Source organism: Megascapheus bottae, chromosome 8 (assembly GCF_031878675.1).
Source record: "Megascapheus bottae isolate mThoBot1 chromosome 8, mThoBot2.hap1, whole genome shotgun sequence".
Taxonomy (NCBI): Eukaryota; Metazoa; Chordata; class Mammalia; order Rodentia; family Geomyidae; genus Megascapheus; species Megascapheus bottae.
The window spans coordinates 21588082-21608050 of NC_143516.1; the positions used below are offsets into that span (position 1 = coordinate 21588082).

General features: G+C 37.8%; 1 protein-coding gene across 5 annotated transcripts in view; it reads right to left on the reverse strand.

Annotated features, from left to right (window-relative positions):
* The window catches only part of Tbpl1 (TATA-box binding protein like 1), a 35913-nt gene that overhangs the window by 4762 nt on the left and 11182 nt on the right, over positions 1-19969 (reverse strand). For 3 of the 5 annotated variants that reach the window (XM_090338103.1, XM_090338100.1, XM_090338102.1), the window contains exons 2-5: positions 4618-4795; positions 1893-1975; positions 1652-1715; positions 20-123 (exon numbers count right to left, since the gene is read on the reverse strand). In XM_090338103.1, the coding sequence (XP_090194229.1) occupies positions 20-123; positions 1652-1715; positions 1893-1975; positions 4618-4752 (386 nt within the window). In that variant the 5' untranslated portion in view covers positions 4753-4795. Of the gene's footprint in view, positions 1-19; positions 124-1651; positions 1716-1892; positions 1976-4617; positions 4796-18409; positions 18554-19969 lie in introns of all 5 variants that reach the window. The other 2 variants (XM_090338101.1, XM_090338105.1) reach the window with 2 other exon arrangements.

Genomic DNA, 19969 nt, shown 5'->3' on the forward strand with positions numbered 1-19969 from the left:
TAATTCTTCAAAGACCCACCTGGCATGAGGTCTATTGTTTTTTGTGAATTCTGGCAAACGAATTTCAAAGGGCATGTTACAAACTGCCAAGACGTTTACAACCTTAAAATCTGTAAAAATTACCTTTGAGAGAAAACGTAAAACTCAGTGAGTTATTTTGAAACAAGAAAAACCTGCTTACTGGTTTTCCATTCTTTAAAGATAAAACAAACAAGATTAAACAGATATCTTAAGGATAGTCTATTATTAACTGCAAGCTATAATTTGACACAAGAAATAAACACTCCATTAGAAAATAGTAAAAGCCTGTAACTGCATAATAAAGTCTAAATATCTGAGGTCTTTTGTATCTTACATAATTAATTTTAATACTTTAAAATGAGGTATTCTAAACTACTGAAAAAATGGAGGAAAAATTTAAAAAAATTCAAATGGGAACAAAAAGTTCCCATTTTGAAAAGTCAATAAACAAAATGTGCACTGGGCTCCAAAGGTGATATTCTTCCTCATATATTCAATGGGGTAAAATAACATTTCGGTAAAGTTAATGTTTATTTTCTTTGTACTGATGATAAAACTGTTTTTAACTGAGCCTTCCTCAACACTTCTAATATATGCCTAAGAAGCTCCAAGGCTGGAAATATTGTTCTCTTAATAGCCACTCAAATATCTCAATTGTTTCATCTCATTATTGCAACAATCTTCCTAAAACCACAATTCTGGAAAAACAAACCATCCTTCCAACTCAGTACTTGTGCAAAGCAGTAGAAGGCTTGCAAAATGCCAGGTAGCACCCCCACATCACGATTATACCTCAGGGTTCTCTGCTACTGACCATCAACAACAATGGCCAGGCTTTCTACCTGTAGTTCAGTTATTTGTACCTCTGAAACTTGAAGAGAAACAATTTTCCTATCTCTGTTTCTGCAAATGTTGCCACATCCCACACAGGCTGGCTCACCTTTCAAGGCCACATCTCACCTTTCATGGTCACAGACTCATCTGCAAATAGCCTAGCCAATCTTTTATCATAAGCAGTAATTTTGCCTGTGCAGAATAGGTGAAAAGCTGCCAGGCCAGCAAAAGTCAAGTCAATATGTTACTGCCACCCAGTGTCCATGTCAACAGGGTCTACAACTCTGCTCAGCAAAGGAAGCTGGCTTTCTCAAGATGACCAAGAATATTTTTAATTAGGGTGGGTGGGGGAGAAGGATAGAGACAGGTATGAAACAAAACAAAACAAAAACAAAGATGTTGAAAAGGCAACCAACTTAATGGGATAAGAATTTAGAGGAAAAGCTAAGATCTTCTAAAACTATTACAAGAAGCCCACTGGCAGGGCACAGTAGCTCATGCCTGTAATCCTAACTATTCAGGAGGCTGATCATTAACGTTTGTGAGACTCTTATCTCCAATTAACCACCAGAAAACCAGAAGTGGCACTGTGGTTCAAGGGGGTAGGGTGGTAGCCTTGAGCTGAAGGGCTCAGAGACAATGCCTAGGCTCAGAGAGCAGTACCTAAAAAAAAAAATCTAGGAAAAGTTCCATCATAAGAACTTCTTGGTTTATTTAATTTATTAAGTTATATTTTTGAATTTTATAAAGGTAAACCCTTAGGTATTTCAGTATGGACAGTTTTTGAAAATGTTACCTGAAAACCTAGCTTCTGCAGACTGCGAGCTAAACGTCTGGCACCAAATTTAGCTTCTTCTTCACTACATTTTCAGGAAAGAAAAAAAACCTTAATCAGTCACACAGAAAATAAATTTTACACTAAGTAACAGCAAATTTCACATTTGATTTTTTTCAAATTTCAGAAAGTGTTCCTTTCTATGAGGAGAAAAGCAGAAAAAAAAAAAAAAACAAAACCCTAATAACCTAAGTATATTTACCTTGTTGCTCCAGTGCAAATAATTTTTCCTGAGGACCAAATTGTAGCTGTAATTCTAGGTTTTCTAAGCTTCATTAATACTTTCTGGAAAAAAAAAAAAAAAGATTACCTATATGGTTCTGTTTTATGTAGCTATGTTAATTAATGCTAAGGTTTACCCCTAAACTTATCAAGGTTGAAATACTAGTCTCCTAGTTGCTCATTCTGAACTCAAGTTTCACTACTGAACACAAATCTCACAATTATTCTATTCCCCAAGTACTTATTTTCTTTGAGACAGCATATCAACTAAGTACTCTGAAGCTTGTTGTCCTCCTGGCTTTGGGCTTCCTAGTGCTGGGTTTAGAGGCATGCACCACCACACTCTGGTTTAAGAATGTTTCCTTAATTCAAAATAAAGTTAGAGGAGGTTGGGAGAGACAGGACAATGATCAAAATGCATCAATAAATTCCTTTGTTGAATGATAATTCTTTGCTTAAATTACCTCCCCCCGCCCTCCCCCCCCAGGTCCTGGGCTTGGCTCAGGGCCTGAGCTTTGTCCTGGGCTTTTCTCAAGGCTAGAACTCTACCACTTGAGCCACAACACCACTTCTGGCATTTTTTCTATGTATATGGTACCGAGGAATCGAATCCAGGTCTTCATGCATGCTAGGTAAGCACTCTACCACTAGGCCAAACTCCTGCCCTGCTTAAAAATTTTTTTTTAAAATGAGATCGAAATAAATTTCTCATTATATACAAAGAATCAACCATCCACAGGCACCATTCCAGTCACCTCGGTGGAATTTACATGGGTGCTAACACATATCAAATGTCTTCACACATGGAGAGATCCGTGGCTGCTGCTGCTGTCACCTGGAGTACTGCCCCTCAGCAATCTGACTTCCTGGGAGGCTCTCACCAGACATCATCACCTTTATGCAGAAGCCTGCCAGGACCAGCCTCCAAATTACCCATTCCTCCATCATTCTCCAATCCCTAGCCCTGCTTTACTGTACACAACACCCACGGGTCATTATCTCATATTTTATCTTATAGCTGAGAGGTCTACTGTACATGCATGCATGTTCTGCAGGGCAATGAATTTCAAAGTGCAGGAGAAATGCTAAAGCTGGAGGTATTATTTGAGATTCTTATATATGAAAGACATTTTAAAAAACATTGGATTTTGGGGCCAGGAGTTTGGCCTAGTGGTAGAGTGGTTGCCTTCCAAGTTTCCTCAGTACCACATACATAGAAAGAAAGCTGGAAGTGGTGCCGTGGCCCAAGGACAGTGCTCAGTTCAAGCTCCAGGACTAGAAAAAAAATTGATTTTACTTCACTTTTTCTGTGACAGTACTGGGGCTTGATGCAGGGCCTGAGTACTGACCCTTAGCTGTTTTGATTATGGCTGGCACTCTACCACTGCTCCACTTCCAGCTTCTTAGTGGTTAATTGGAGATAACTCTCATACACCTTCCTGCACAGGATATATTCCAACTATGTTCTTTAGATCCCTGCCTTCTGAGTTGCTAGGATTACAGGTATGGGCCACCATCACCTGGCTTCAATTTCATTTTCTGAGTCACACTCTGACTAGGTAGCCCAAGGTCGTCTCAAACTCATCCTACCAAAACAAAACAAAAAAATGAAAAAAAACCCAAAAAAACCCAACCTATCTCATTTCCTTGTCATGTTTTCTTTCCACTGTCAAAGCTATGCTGGGCATTTAAAAAAATTAAACATTTTACTAGGTACATTTACTTTGTAAGGGAAGGTGGCATCAACAATAAATTTTAAAATCTCTAAATTTTAATCTTTGACATTTGAGCTCAACTTTACTCATTGTAACTTCATTTCTAGTAGTAAGAACTAATGATATTTTACCTAGTTATACTAGCATTTCACTTATAGAACTTAGAATAGAATCTGCCAATGAATTTCTAATTTTCATAATGAACATGTAAAACTGGTATTTATCTCATTGTCTCATCTTTGTTTGTATTGCCATTAAAATGTTAAATCTAAAACACTAAGGTTTTATTATTCCTTACTAATACCATTCAAAGGTTCTACTTTAAATTTAATAGGTTTAACAAAGCCCGGTGCTGGTAGCTCATGCCTGTAATCCTAGCTACTCAGAAGGCGGAGATCTAAGAATAGTGGTTCGAAGCCAGCTTGGGCAGGAAAGTTCGTGGTTCAAATGATACAGCAGTAAAAAGCTGGCCCCAGCAAAAAGTACAGGGAAAACACCCAGGCTCTGAATTTAAAAATTTGCACACACACACCAACCCTCCACTCCCCCACTGCAAAAAATGGTTTTGAAAACACTAAATTTAAATTTAAGATGTCCAGGTTAAGATAAAAATGATATTACTTTACCAATTAATGAAAAAAATCTATCGTAAACGAAGAACAATGTAATAATTAAAAACACTCTAAAATTATTACAGAAATAGTTAAATAAACACAAAAACATAAAGGTTCCTTACTTTGGTTTAGAGAAATCAAGAGAACAATGTTTCTATAATTAAGGAGCTCTTAGCTAAAACTTGGAAATAAATTATTTCCAGGATTATTTCCAAAGTCTGCCCCCTCCGTAAGAGGAGGGGCAGCATCCATAGGGCGTAGGATACGTGAGGGTCCTCAGAAACTATCTGTGGAATAAATGTACTACAGCACCATTCACAGTACTGTAAAATCAGGCCATACACGTCCGTATACATGCCAAAATGCAGATACTTACTCCAACATCACGTTTATAAATGACATTTGCTCCCTCCAAAGCAATCTTCCTTAAGTTCAAATGGCATCTTGTTCTAAAAACACAGACTACATTTGTAATTAGAATGTCCAATGCAACATCACTGTCTGCATCCATTGGGGTAGTTTAAAATTGAGCTTCCCACCACGAAGATCACATCCTAAGAAACAAAACAAAACGGAGTTACTACACTCAATGTTCTGTCCATTAGTTTCACACAAATAACTTTGAAATTAAAGTACGAAATGAATCAAAACAGGTTCCTTTTCTCCTCAGAAAGTGTCACTTAAAAAAAAAAGAAGGGGCTGGGCTAGGAGTTTGGCCTAGTGGTAGAGTGCTTGCCTAGCATGCATGAAGACCCGGGTTTGATTCCTTGGTACCACATACATAGAAAAGTCAGAAGTGGTGCTGTGGCTCAAGTGGTAGAGTACTTGCCTTGAGCCAAGGAAAATGCTCAGGCCCCGAGTTCAAGCCCCAGGACTGGCAAAAAAAAAAAAAAAGAAGGGGGCTATATATAATAGGCCTCCAAACTCTGGACATGACATTCTTCCTTTAAATAATAATCTTTACATGCCAAAAACTGTGCTGGACTTTTCTCCAGCAACTCATTTTAATAACCTCCATGTTCCAGGATTACCACAGTGATGGTGAGGCCTGACATGTACTATGTTTCATGGCTGGACTTAGCAGTCTCGATGTCCGGACATTAGAATTATACCCACCTCACACAACCTTGTGGGGCTTTAGAAGGCAGACCTACTTGTCTCTATTTCAGGCATGAAAAGTAAATATTAACAAAAATATTAACTTCTCATTTACTAAATGTTTATTCCTTCAGATACTGAATACTTTTCTATCTGTGAGGATATTAGAAGGAAAAATACATGTCAAAATCTTTGGCTCTCAAGGACCTAATCATTTTGTGTGAACAAGGAAGAACACTAGCAAATAGCTACACAGCATCATGTTTATCATAGTTAGACTCTCCCAAATATATTTTTTCATGAATCTTACAGTTGAGTATTTACACAATGAGCAATTCCTAGCTTTACTAAACACATGACCCATATCCAGCTAAAAAAATTCTGTTTGGGTTTTTCCCATACTAAAAAAAAAAGGCGATGAAAGAAAAATAAGAAACAACAGGCACCAGATACTACTCAGGAAGTTGGGATCTGAGGATCACAGTTTGAGTCTTATCTCCAATGAAGCTGTGGCTCAAGGAGCAGAGCGCTAGCCTTGAGTGAAAAATCTAAGAGACAGATCCTGGACCTGAATTTAAGCACCAACACTGGCATGGATGTACACAAACATATGCACTCACATGCACATGTACATACATGCATACGCAGACACACACACACACAATAGCAATAAAATAATCAAGCGTGACAATTTGGCTTGCCTAAACTCCTCTCATATAAACAGCAAATAGTAACAACATGCTATAATAATCTTCAGGATTCCTTACAAGCGCAATATGTAAAAAATTCTCCTTTATGATAGAAATTTACTATATGATGTATTGAAGATGCCAAGAGTCCACAGAAAGAAATTTTCTTTTTTTAGCATTTTACTTTGTGACAAATCAAATACAAAACAAACCATGACTTCTAACACCTCTATAAGGACAATATATAGTATTCAACTGTCTGCATCTGCATCAATTTTGTGTGTCTCTTCTGGTTTCAAGTGTAAGTACTATTACCAATGGATTAAAGTAAAAAAGTCTTCATTTTATACTTACAGTACAAATGATTTTATTATTCCTGGAAATATACTTTCATGATAATTTTTCTCTTCCATTCCCATTTTCTCTGGAACCTGTGTATCATTTGGTGTTTCTGTCCCTTGTGTACATTTGAGCTACCTCAAATCATTCCTGTGTACAGGCAGGGAACAGGGTGGTGCCAACTAGAGTGCGGTGGAGAGCATGGCGAGTGTATGGTTGGGCTGGGGTTCAAAGGTAGACAGCTTGTCTAACAGCATGAGGTTCTGGGTTCAAAATGATGATGATGATCATTTTGAAACATGCTTTGTTTATGTTATCTGAGAAATAATGATACTGTAAGTGATGAGATTAAGCCCAACAAATAATCAGATATTTCCTATCATCAATGCCTATGGTTATACCACTAAGTTTTGAGCTATTTTGCTACAAAAACTATGAAGCAACTGTGAGACAGAAACTTCTAGTTGCTTACTCTTCTTCCTTCATAAGTGACCAGACCCCAGATGTCTAGCCAAGTACACTGTGATCAAAATATAATACTGTAGTGTGTGGACTCTTTAGCAACAGGTATTGCCAAAATGGCCACGTGACTATGTTGTGGCCAATAATATAAATGTTACTGTTTGGGGGATGTCTGCTTAGAAAGAGGAACTAAGTCAGTAATGACTTTGCTGGAAATAAGAGCTGGGGCTCGAGTAGCTAACTAGGGCCATGAGACAATTATAAGCCAGAACTGTCCTAGTCTTATGCTATAAATTTCCCTATTGTCTCTGTACTTAATTCGGGCTCACATAAGTATGAGAGAAAAATTAATTCCTCTTGTGTTGGATTTTTGTTATCTTCAGCAAATCAAATCCTAACTGCTAACCATGTTTAAGAATGTGAAAGCGCTGGGCTGGTAGTGGTAGAGTGCTTACCTAGCATGCACAAATCCCTGGGTTTGATTTTTCTGTACCACATACAGAAAAAAAGCTAGAGGTGGTGCCGTGGCTCAAGTGGCAGAGCTCTAGCCTTGAGAAAGCTCAAGGACAGTGCCCAGGCCTTGAGTTCAAGCCCCAGGACTAAAAAAACACAAGAAAAAAAGAATGTGAAAGTACTAACAGTCATCTTCTCTGTAAGCCTTTTTTTATTAAAGAATTTATTATTGAATCACTCCAAAACTGATCTCCAAAGTAACAACCATCCCATTAAAAAATGGGCCAAAGACTTAAAGAGAGTCTTCTCTGAAGAAACAAAAATGGCCTATAGACACATGAAGAAATGCTCAACATCTCTGGTCATAAAAGAAATGCAAATCAAAACAACTCTAAGATTCCACCTCACTCCAGCTAGAATGGCCAGGATCAGGAAAACGAATGACAACAGATGCTGGAGGGGATGTGGCCAGGAGGGATCACTACTACACTGTTGGTGGGAGTGCAAACTCATTCAACCACTATGGAAAGCAATGTGGCAGTGCCTCAAAAGGCTAAACATAGAACTCCCCTATGACCCAGCAATTCCACTACTTGGCATTTACCCAACCATCCAGAAACAAGGACATACTAAACCCACTAGCACAACAATGTTCATTGCAGCACTATTCACCATAGCAAAGATATGGAACCAACCTAGATGTCCCTCAGTTGATGAGTGGATCAACAAGTTGTGGTATGTGTACACAATGGAATTCTATGCTGCTGTCAGAAAGAATGACATCGCCCCATTTGTTAGGAAATGGAAAGACTTAGAAAAAATCATATTAAGTGAAGTAAGCCAGACTCAAAGGAACTTAGGCTCAATGGTTTCCCTCATTCGTCATAATCAGTAGAAACCTTGGGCTCTACTAGCAGAGATTTGCAATAGAGCAAAATCTTGATACATAAGGACATATAATGTGAAGCTAATTGAAAGGACCTCCAGGATAGTGAAACAAAAGCCATATAATGAATGATTGTTGTCCTTAATGTACTATGTTGTCTCTCATCTCCTTTGCTGTCCCTTGGTTATCTCATATTGGTATAGTATCTCACTTTGTTATCTGATATATTGAATTTATTTGTATTTGGATATTTGAAATTTGATAGGGAAGGGGGGAAAACCAAGACGGGTGGGGGGTGTGGGGGGGGAGGGAAACGGGTACCAAGACATGTGAAAGGGTATCAATGTATGTGAATTAATGCACCTTCTATCTGGCAAATATCATGTAACCCTTTTACTAATTACAATAAAAAGAAAAGAAAAAAAATTATTAACGTTCATTTTTACATCATATTTTAAATGACAAGTTTAACAAACAAGTGTTCAAGAAGGGAATCTCTATTTACAATCACTGGGACTTAGTATTTAGAACTTAATCAAAATTAGGCTAAGAGTTTGTATGTCATAGAAAAATATTAATTTATGAAATAAAACATTATGTCTATAGTCATAGGTTTTTATGTCTATATAGTTATGTTTATATTTCCATTACCATGTCCATAGCTTTGTGTACGCAGATACTGAGTCTTCGCTCTTGTACTCTTTGGATTTAATAGCCACACATTAAGGATACCATGAGCCTCTGTTCCTTAGGTCTTGACTTGTCTCACTCAACACGGTTCACTCTAGATTCATCCACTTCCCTGCGAATGCCATTATTTTATCTTGTCTGTTGGCTATGTAGAATTCCATTGTGTATATATACCACATTTTCTGTATCCATTCATGTGTGGTAGGGCATCTGGATTGTTTCCATTGCCTGCTATTGTGAATAGTGCAGAGATGAACATAGCTGAGCAGGTGTCCTTATAATAGGAAAGGTCTATTTTCAGTTAAGAAACCTCCACACTGCTTTCCAGAGTGGCTGAACTAGTCTACATTCCCACCAGCAGTGTAGTAGGGTTCCTTTTTCTCCACAACCCCGCCAGCAACTGTCATTGTCTGAGTTCAAAATCTTGGCCATTCTTATTGGGGTAAGGTGGTATCTTAGGGTTGTTTTTATTTGCATTTCCTTTATGACCATAGATGATGAATATTTTCTCATATGCTTCTCTGCCATTTTAATCTCTTCTTCTGATAAGTCTCTCTTTAGTTCCCTTGCCCATTTAGTGAATGGTTTATTGGGTTTTGGGGGGATTAGTTTCTTGAGTTCCCTGTAGATACTGGATATTAAGCATTTGTCAGATGTATTATTGGTGAATATCTTTTCCCAGTTGGTTGGCTGTCTCTCTACTTTTGCGACTATGTTTTTGGTTTTTTTTTTTTTTTTTTGCCAGTCCTGGGCTTGAGCTCAGGGCCTGAGCAATGTCCTTGGACTTTCTCAAGGCTAGAGCTCTACCACTTGAGCCTCATCACCACTTCCGGCTTTTTTTCTATGTATGTGGTACCAAGGAATCGAACCCGGGTCTTCATACATGCTAGGCAAGCACTTTAACCACTAGGCCAAACTCCCGGCTCCTGCGACTATGTTTTTATCTGCACAGAAACCTTTTATTTTTAGGTAGTTGCATTTATTGAGTCTCTCTCCAATCTGTTGTGACCCTGGGATTCTGTTCAGGAATCTTTTGCCTGTGCCTATGAGTTCCTGTGTCTCTCCTACTTTATCATGTAGCAGTTTCACAGTTTCCAGTCTGACATTGAAGTCTCTGATCCACTTTGAGTTAATGCTTCTGCATGGTGAAAGGCTAGGGTCAATTTTTAGTTTCCTGCATGTGGCTGCCCAGTTTTGCCAGCACCAATAATTGCATAGACTGTGTTTGTTCCACTGTATATCTTTGGCTCCTTTGTCAAATACAAGTTGCCTATAGGTATATGGTTCTATTTCTGGGTCTTCTATTCTGTTCCACTGATCTTCTGATCAGTTTTTGTGCCAATACCAAGCGTTTTTTGTTATTATGGCTCTATAGTAGAGTTTGAAGTCTGATATTATAATACCACCAGCATTTCTCTTTTTGCCAAGAATTGTTTTGGCCATTCTAGGGCTTTTCTTGTTCCATATGAATCTTTTTATATCTTCTATTTCCATAAAGAATGTCTTTGGGATTTTGATGGGGATTGCATTGAATTTGTATATCAATTTTGGCAGTATAGCCATTTGCACTATGTTGGTTCTCCCTAGCCATGAGCATGGGATGTCTTTCCATTTCCTAGTGTCCTCTTTAATTTCTTTCTTTACGCTTTTATAGTTTTCATTGAATAATTCCTTTACATCTTAAGTATATTCCTAAGTATTTTATTCTTTTGGGGGCTATTGCGAATGGGATCATTTTCTTGATTTGGCCTTCTGTTTGTGTATTATTGGTGTACAAGAAGGCTACTGACTTCTGAAGGTTAATTTTGTATCCTGCCACTCTGTTAGTTTTCTGTAAGCCTTTTACTAAAAAATTCCCCAAAACGTGATATAGTTTACTTGATCATGTTTCACAGTACTTTTACAAGTTTGTTCAAATCCAAGTAGCACATGCTAAAGTATCTACATAGTATTTGTGCTTTTCTCAATCTTGATGTAAAGCTTTTTTTCTTTTTCTTTGCCAGTTCTGGGTCTTGAGCTCAGGGCATGGGCACTGACCTTGGTCTTTTTCAGGGCTAGAGCTATACCACTTGAGCCACAGCACCATTTCTGGCTTTTTTGCTATGTATGTGGTACCAAGGAATCGAACCCGGGTCTTTGTGCATGCTAGGCAAGCACTTTAACCACTAGGCCAAACTCCTGGCCCCGATGTAAAGCTTTTCTACTTTGTTTCAATCATCTCTCAGAATTTTTTAAGCCCATGTTTACCTTCTGTTGATATAACATTTTATTCTTTTTTTCAAGCTCTTACACTGTATTTAATGTTTAGTTTTTAACTTTTTAAAAAATATATCATTATAAAGTTGGATTTTTTTTTACTACCCTTGGTTATAAAAATATTTAAATTCATTATCTTTGTTGGACAATATATTTATTTAGAAATGATTTGCTTTTAGAAATGAAGGAAATGTTAAAAGAATCATGTAGCGCTTACTTATACTGGCAACACAGGACTAGTAAAAGTTAAGAGTAACCAAAATTTTCTTCCAGATTTGGTACAATAAGTCATCTGGCAGTAGGTAGTCAAACAATTTAAAATGTGTGTGTGTGTGTATAGAATTGTATAGAATTATTATTTTCATTTTGAAAGAGGGGTTACAGTTATATTAGTCAAGTAGTAGGTGCATTACTTCTTGTACGTTGATACCCCTTTTCATGTTTTTGTCCCTGTTTCCCTTCCCTCCCCCAACCATCTTGTTTTCTCCCCTTCCCTTTCCTATTTCAAATAAACAAATAAGCATATATACAATACACCAGGTAACAAAGTGAGATACAGTAATAACATGAGATTAACCATAAGGGCAAAGAAAAGTAACAGTATATTAAGAACAACAATCACACAAGATAAACCTCTTGTTTCCATATCCTGGAGATCCTTTCATTTAGCCTCATCCTATATGGCCTTATATATCTAGGTTTTACTCTATTGTACTCCTCTTCTAGGAGAGTCGTAGATGTGTACTAATTATTACAAATGAGGGAACCATTAGAGTTATAATCACCAAGAACGCAGCTTGAGAAAGATTTGAGCTAAACCAAGTGCAAGTAAGATTACAGAAGTTCTGTTAATAAGAAACACAGTAAGTCTCATATAACACACTACTTTCATAAAGCATAAAATTACAGGCCTATATTGTTTTAAGTGTAAAAAAAATTGCCTAAGTCTGACAATGAGCATGTTTTGGTTCTACATCTGTGTAGGCACTTATACACTCATACCTGACAAAATGTTTGAAAAAAAAAATATTCTATCCAGAGAGTTGATACATTACACTTTCTTTTCTTTTCTTGTTTGGTGGAGCTTGAACTCAGGGCCTACATGCTGTCATGGTGTTCTTGAGCTTTGTTGTTAAACATTCTACCATTTGATGAGCCACAGTTCCACTTCTGGCTTTTTTGGTGCTTAATTGGAGATAAGAGTCTCACAGACTTCCTTTCCTTTGAACTGTAATCGTCATATCTCAGCCTCCTGAGCAGTTGAGATTACACTGGAACCCAGCTGTAATTCTTCCCTCTCTACTTTTTTTTTTTTTTTATGTAAAGTCTGGCTGGGTGTTATGTTTGGTTTAGTATAAAAAAAAACAGATTTTTCCACTTTGATTTAAATATAAATATTGAAAACTTACCTACTGTCCATGGCCTACTTATTAAGGAAGGCATGGTTTAATCAGGTTCTGTTTCTGAAGTAAATGACAAGTAAGAGTTTGATTTGCCAAAGATTTCTTTCCAAAGGAAAGTTTGAAAGTTAAAAACTATGCCACTTCTAGCTTTCTATAAAAACTATGAAAATGTATCCAGACACTGAAAACAGCTTCTTCCTCACTAAATGACTTTATAGACAAGAATATACAGCTTTATTTTTAGGGTCTCCAAGTTATGAGTGGCATTGCAAACCAGTAATTCAGCAACTGAGGTGCAGAGTAACCTTAAGCCACCTGGAAAACACTGCCACCTCCTGGTCCTAAAGGTAAGTTTTAGCAAAGATAACCACATTTTACATTCTCCATATAGGCAAGTAAGGAGAATTTAAAAGCTACTGTAAACACTGTCATAAAAACCTTAAATTCAAAATGAAAGCTCAAAAATTCAAACTAAATAAAACAGACTCTCACAAAAGTGGAAACCCACTCCTTGAAACGATTTATATTGTAGTTGAAGAGGCTGGACAGAGGCCTCAAGAGTTTAACCATAAAATTAGCATGGATGATTTGAGAAATGGCAGAGGCAGGGGACAACTGGTTAAGAGGTTAGTGAAAGCTCTAGGTTTGCTGAAACCTTAACTTATGTGAGTTTCCTTGAGACCCTACTATTCTAAAAAGACACAGCATCCAAGCTAAGCTACCATTCTTTATTTATAAAGCTCCCAAAACAGCAGATGAAAAAACATGCTTTGTATAATGAATGATTGTTGTTCTTAGGGTACTATGTTATCTCTCATCTCTTTTGCTGTCCCTTGGTTATCTCATATTGTTACAGTATCTCACTTTGTTACCTGATATATCGGATATATTTGTATTTGGTTATTTGAAATTGGACAGGGAACGGGGGAAAACAAGATGAGGGGTGGGGGTGGGGGGGGAGGGAAATGGGGACCAAGACATGTGAAAGGGTATCAAAGTATGGGAATTAATGCACCATCTATCAGGCAAATATCATGTAACCCTTCTATTAATTACAATAAAGAATATATGAAAAAAAGAAAAAAGATGCTTTGTAGTTCAATTCCAATGTGTTGACAAATCTCTCAACATATGCCTGTGACCAGTGTAAAGATATAATATCATTTTGCCTTCTAGAAAGGGCATAGTCTTTCATATCTACTTGATATATACAGCATAAATCCCATAAAGGGCACTGTGACTTTGTTTGCATTCAGCTTGACATTCACCTAACTTCTCTATAAATCTTAATTTCTACTTCTATAAATAAATCTGTGATAGTATCACTAGTACAAGATTGCTTTAAAAAAACATGACAACTACAATATGCAGTCAAATACTGTAAGTATTTAATGAAATGATAGTCCTTGAGAACTGTTACAGTGACAGATGAGGGAAAAACAAAACAAAACCCCTGGGTTATAAACAGGTCGGGCAGGGGTCAGTCCAGTACGGTCACTGGGCCAGCGTCCATTTTGTCCAAGTCTGAAACACAGCCACGCTCTTGTGCTCCTGTTTTGACTATTCAATATGGCTGAGTAGGTAGGACAAAGATCAAATGATCTACAAGCCTACAACATATTTACTATGTGGCCCAGTCCTCGATTTGATCCTGGAAGAACAAACATATCAGGATAAGAGATAACTGATGGAAATTTAAGTAAGCTGAGAGAGCTGAATGAATCTCAGTGATAAATACTTGAGAACTGGTAGGTAAGTACACCAACATGCTTATTTTTCAGAGACTGTAATGAAATATTCAAGATGGCACGTCACATCTGTGACTTACTTTAAATTTCAAATATTAACTCTATTACAAATAGATTGGGGTAGAGTTTCATATGATGCTCATAGGAAACTTGCCATAGGACCAAGCAAATTTATCTATTCAAAGTAAATATTTATTCAAAGGTAGAGCATCTAATTCTGAGCTTCCAGGAGTTTAACATAAACGATGAGAACTCAAAATTACTCACATGATGCATTAATGATTTGAGAACAGGAAGGAGGAGAATGGAGGGAGGATGAAAGGTTTAGGTCTAGGCAAGGAATATAAACTTGAAAGCTGGGCTTACACCTGTAACCCTAGCTACAGAGGCTAGATCTAAGGATCACAATCTCCAATTAATCCACAGTTAAATGACAATCTGCAAGTCATCTCAACTAACAACCAAAAAGCTGCAGGTGGAACCATGACTCAAGTAACAGAATACCATCCATGAGCAAAAATGCTTTGGGACAGGCATTGAGGTTCTGAGTTCAAGTACCAGGACTGGTATGTGTGCCCTGTGTACATGTGCATGCATGCATGGGTGTACACACACACACACGCACGCACACACGAAGTAAGCCTGAAACTATCCTAATAGACAAGGTAGTTAAAGTGCAGACATAATGGACTGGGCATCAGTGGCTCATGCCTGCAATTCTAGCTTCCTGGGATGCTCAAATTGGAAGAATCTCATAGATTAAGTCTATGCAGAAAATTGCATGAGATCCTTTCTTAACCCATCAGTGGGTACAGGCAGATTCCACCTAGGCATACAACTTGGCAGGAATCAAAACCCTATCTAAAAACATACCAGAAAAGATCAGGGCTGCCAGTGTGATGGCTCACACCTGTAATCCTAGCTATTCAAGAGGCTGAGATCTGAGAATCAGTGGTTCAAAGCCAACCCCGGCACTGGAGTCTGGAGACTCTTATAACTACTAGAAAACCAGAAGAGGCGTTGTGGCTCAAGGGTAGGGCAGAAGCCTTGAGCTGAAGCGCTCAGGGACAGTGTCCAGGCACAAAGTTAAAGCCCCATGACTGGGGAGAGGGTAGGGGAATCAGGGTTGGCAGTGTGGCTCCTCACTGAAAGTGCCTGACTAGCTTGAGTAAGGTCCTGAGTTCAAATCCCAGAATTACTTTTTGTCGCTGTTGTTGACCATTATTATTATTTTTTTTCTTTGTCAGACCTGGGCTTGAGCTCAGGGCCTGAGCACTGTCCTTAGATTTTCTCAAGGCTAGAGCTCTACCACTTGAGCTTCAGCACAACTTCCGGCTTTTTTCTATGTATGTGGTACCAAGGAATTGAACCTGCATGCTAGGCAAGCACTCTACCACTAGGCCAAACTCCCAGACCAGAAGATTGTTTTTTTGGTCAGCTTGAACTCAGGGCCTGGGCATAGTCCTTGAGCTGTTTAGCTCAAGACGAGTACTCTGCCTACAACTTTGAGCTACACAGTCACTTCTAGTTTTCTGGTAGGTAACTGGAGGTAAGAGTCTCATAGACTTTCCTGTTGGCTGGCTCTAAACTGTAGTCCTCAGATTTCAGCCTCCTGAGCAGCTAAGGATTATAGGCATGAGCCACTGGGACTAGGCCCCAGTATTATCATCACGGGTAAAGTTTTAAAAATAAAGAGCTGAAAAATCTGGTACCCAAGAATAAATCCATGTTTCATATTTTGAATACCATTACATATTACTGAGCTCATTTCTATCACACTACAAATGAAATACTTGTAGCTTTTTTGTCTGCCATAAATAATATCTCTTCTCAGAAACATGTTCTAACCTTATTTATTTCTGTACCCCAGTCATGGCACAGTTTCCAAGGCATCATACACATTCAATAAAATGTCTACAGAGCTTACTGTTAGCTTGAGATTAAAAAGCAAGGTACACACACACACACACACACACACGCACGCACGCACGCACGCACTCCCCACATTCAAGAGCTCAGCAAATTGCTTGGTCTAAATTCAGACCTACCATTTAGGAGCCCCACCACCATGGGGGACATACTAAACCCTCCAGTTCCTATATCCCTCGTCTATGAAACAGACCAGATAACAGTGTTGTAGAAAGCTTCTATGAAGTGCTTGGCATAGCACATGCACATGGTAAACATTTATCATTACCATTATTATCTCCTTTCTTCATTTTCCATGAAGGAAAAAAATGTTCAAAAAAAGGGAAGGGAGGGGCCGGGAGTTTGGCCTAGTGGTTAAAGTGCTTACCTAGCATGCACGAAGACCCGGGTTCGATTCCTCGGTACTACATACATAGAAAAAAGCCAGAAGTGGTGCTGAGGCTCAAGTGATAGAGCTCTAGCCTTGAGAAAATCCAAGGACAGTGCTCAGGCCCTGAGCTCCAGCCCAGGACTGGCAAAAAAAAAAAAAAGGAAGGGATTACTAATGCTTCATTACAGTCTTCAAGTTTTGAAACACAAAACTAGATCATCTCCCTTTCAAGTTTAAAATCAAGGGGTAAAATAAAGAATAGGTTTTGATATACTTCGTAAATACAATTAATACTAAAAAATAAACCCTCTAAATTTAGCCATGAATTTAAAAAGATCCCAATCAGTACCAAACTAGTTCAAAGAAAAATGGACAGTAATTTGTTGATGGGTAATTATTGGAGGGGAGTAGTAATAGGAAAGGAGCTGTGAGGATGGTGAGGAAAACAGAATAGAGAAAGACAAACCAAGTTATATATGTTACAAAATAAATATTTTGCTAACTTCTACTTAGGTACCTTTATAAAGCCAGAAAATTAGGTACTTTATAAAGGTATCAGTTTTCTTGAGCAGGTCTTACATGTGTCCCTAGTAATTATAGGCTGCCATTTACAACACTATATGTCTTAAGGGGACAAGAAAAGGAGACTCCAATTTACAAGACTAATTTAAACATTAAGCCAATGCTAATGAAAAATTATGAAAGATTATGCTTTATTATTTTTTATCTCTAAATATAAGTCACCAGGTAGAAAGACCAAACACATCCTCTTCTAGTTCCCAGTTGATATAAAGACTTGTCATACCATCAGATCAAACTTCTCTATATTCAATTTTTATTTCAAGAGTATGAATGCAGTATTCAAACTAAGCCACTGATACTTCATCAAGAATTAATGGAGTACAGGCTCACACCTGTAATTATAGCTATACAAGACGGTCAAGGCCAGGCCAGGCAGAAAATTCCATGACTCTGTTTCCAAAAAGCCAGCAAAAAGTCATGGATACTTGGCCTTCTCTTGCCTTTACAGGGCTCCACTTCATATGAAATGTCTGCTTAAGTATAGCCAAACCACTTAATGTTTATGTCATTCATTAACAACATCTTTAGAAGGGATTAGAACATTATTGAAGAAAATATCGTAGAATTCAAGTTTTTCTGGTTAAAATACTTTTCTGGTTAAAGGAATAAAAAACACAACATACTGAAAGCAACAAGATTACAAAATAAATATTCCTTCTAGGAGTGCCATTAAAGATTTCTTACTTTACTCAAAACTGTCAGATTTAAGTAACTGAGGGTTATATCACTCAAAAAAAAAAAAAAATGGGGAACTTGGCTAGACCTGCAGAAAGCCATCTATTTTTTTAAATTGGAAATTAGGATCTGTGACAAAGACTAAAGAAAACAGATTTAAAATTAGCATGGGAGTTAGTATTTGATGGTAACTTTACCACAAAAGAAGGAGTTCTTACACAGAAGATACTAGAAGAGTGATAACCAAGATCTCAACTTGGAACTTTTCCTTACCAGAACAAAATACCTGGGGAGGAAAACGAACAAAATACCTGGGGAGGAAAACGGGGATAAAAACATGAGAAGGGGGGGTGGGGAGTTTGGCTTAGCATGCACGAAGACCCAGGTTCAATTCCTCAGTACCACATACATAGCAAAAAGCCGGAAGTGGTGTTGAGGCTCAAGTGGTAGAGTGCTAGCCTTGAGAAAGTCCAAGGACAGTGCTCAGGCCCTGAGCCCAAGCCCAGGACTGGCAAAAAAAAAAACATGAGAAGGGGTATCAATGTGACCTCTCTATACATTACTCCAACAATAAAATTTTTTAAATACCTGACGCAGGCTAAACAAGTTGCTCAGCATGCAGTTTTGAAGTTCACAGGGAAGGTGCTGGAGGTTACTTGTTCAGTTCTGGTGATAGCCTTTTGTTGATAGAACCCAAGGCAACACATGTCTGTGTGTCGTGTCTCCAGCCCTCTTTATAAAGTCAGAAGAATTCAATTATGAAGGCTCTACATTAATGACTTTATCTAAACTTAATGATATCCCAAAGGCATCACTTCTTATATACAATACATATTATATAATATATATACACATATATATACATATATAATAATACATAAAACAAATCTTATTAATATACAAACTTCTGTATGTTTGTGGGGGTCAATCATAGTCAAACTATAGGGAGAACACTAGTACTAAACTACTAAGGGAGAGCATAAAAGAAACAAAATAAAAATGATAATGTTGCTCACTTGCACAGAAACTGAGATTAATCTTAGTAAGCTCTTGCATTTTAAAATATGTACATAATATTAACAATGGACAGCCAGATGGAAAGCACTAGGTACAGGTAGCCAAAACAATGGAACTTCCCATTGATTAACTTGCTAAAATAGGCTACCTTCTTCTATTAGGACCGTTTATCATAAGAGTATCAAGATTTCGTCACTGTGTTTACCGAGCCTTGTTTCCTGAATTCTACTTGAGGCTCTAAACTGGCAAAATTCACCTTGTACCTCTACACAGCACCAACAGTTAGGAATGGGTGGCTGTCACCAGATCCACTGGCAGCTCAAACTCCTGCCTACTGTTCCTCCAGAGCACAAAGCATTGCGAACTTCTAACTCTCAAAATTCTCCATCCCTACATACTTTGTAATCTGTGGTTTATGAAGTAGCTTTCCTGGGTTCTCCTTGCAAATCAGAAGTTGTTAGATGAAGTCTATTTCAGTCTCTGAGAAGGTTAAAACAATAGTTCTAGAGCTCTCTGAAAAACTATATTTAGATGAATCTACACGTGTTTCTGAAGAGACCATTGTTTTTTCTCTTCCTGTTGTCAATGGGTTTAAGATTGATTTGAGAAGATTCTAAACTACTGTCTTAACCCTAGTTCTTCAAGACTTTCCAGGTTTCATTGAGCATTCTATGAACTTATGGTGGACTTCTATTGCAATCCTAACTAAAGATCTAATTTTATACTCCCATTAGCTATTATGCATAATTTATTAAGCCAAATCCACTATCCACTTAGGAACACCCCCCCCCCCCCCCGTTAAAGCTCATGAATAGAGTCACCGGACTATTCACTTGTCTACATAAAGTACTTCAGGATTATCTTTCATCTATCACTTTTCTCCAACACCCACTGAATCTATCTATTCTGTATCTAGAGCAACAGTTTTATTTTAGGCTCTCTTCACTGTTATTATGGCTGTATCCTCTGCATGAAACTCTTCATTGCTTGCAGTTTCCAAGATCTAGTCTATCTACCAAATCGCTACCAGAATTATCTAATTGTGCTACACTTCTACTTCCAAAACATCTTTTGGCTCTCTTAGATGGATTCTATATCTAATTTGCTTTGCTTGAAATGCAGTGCACTTCC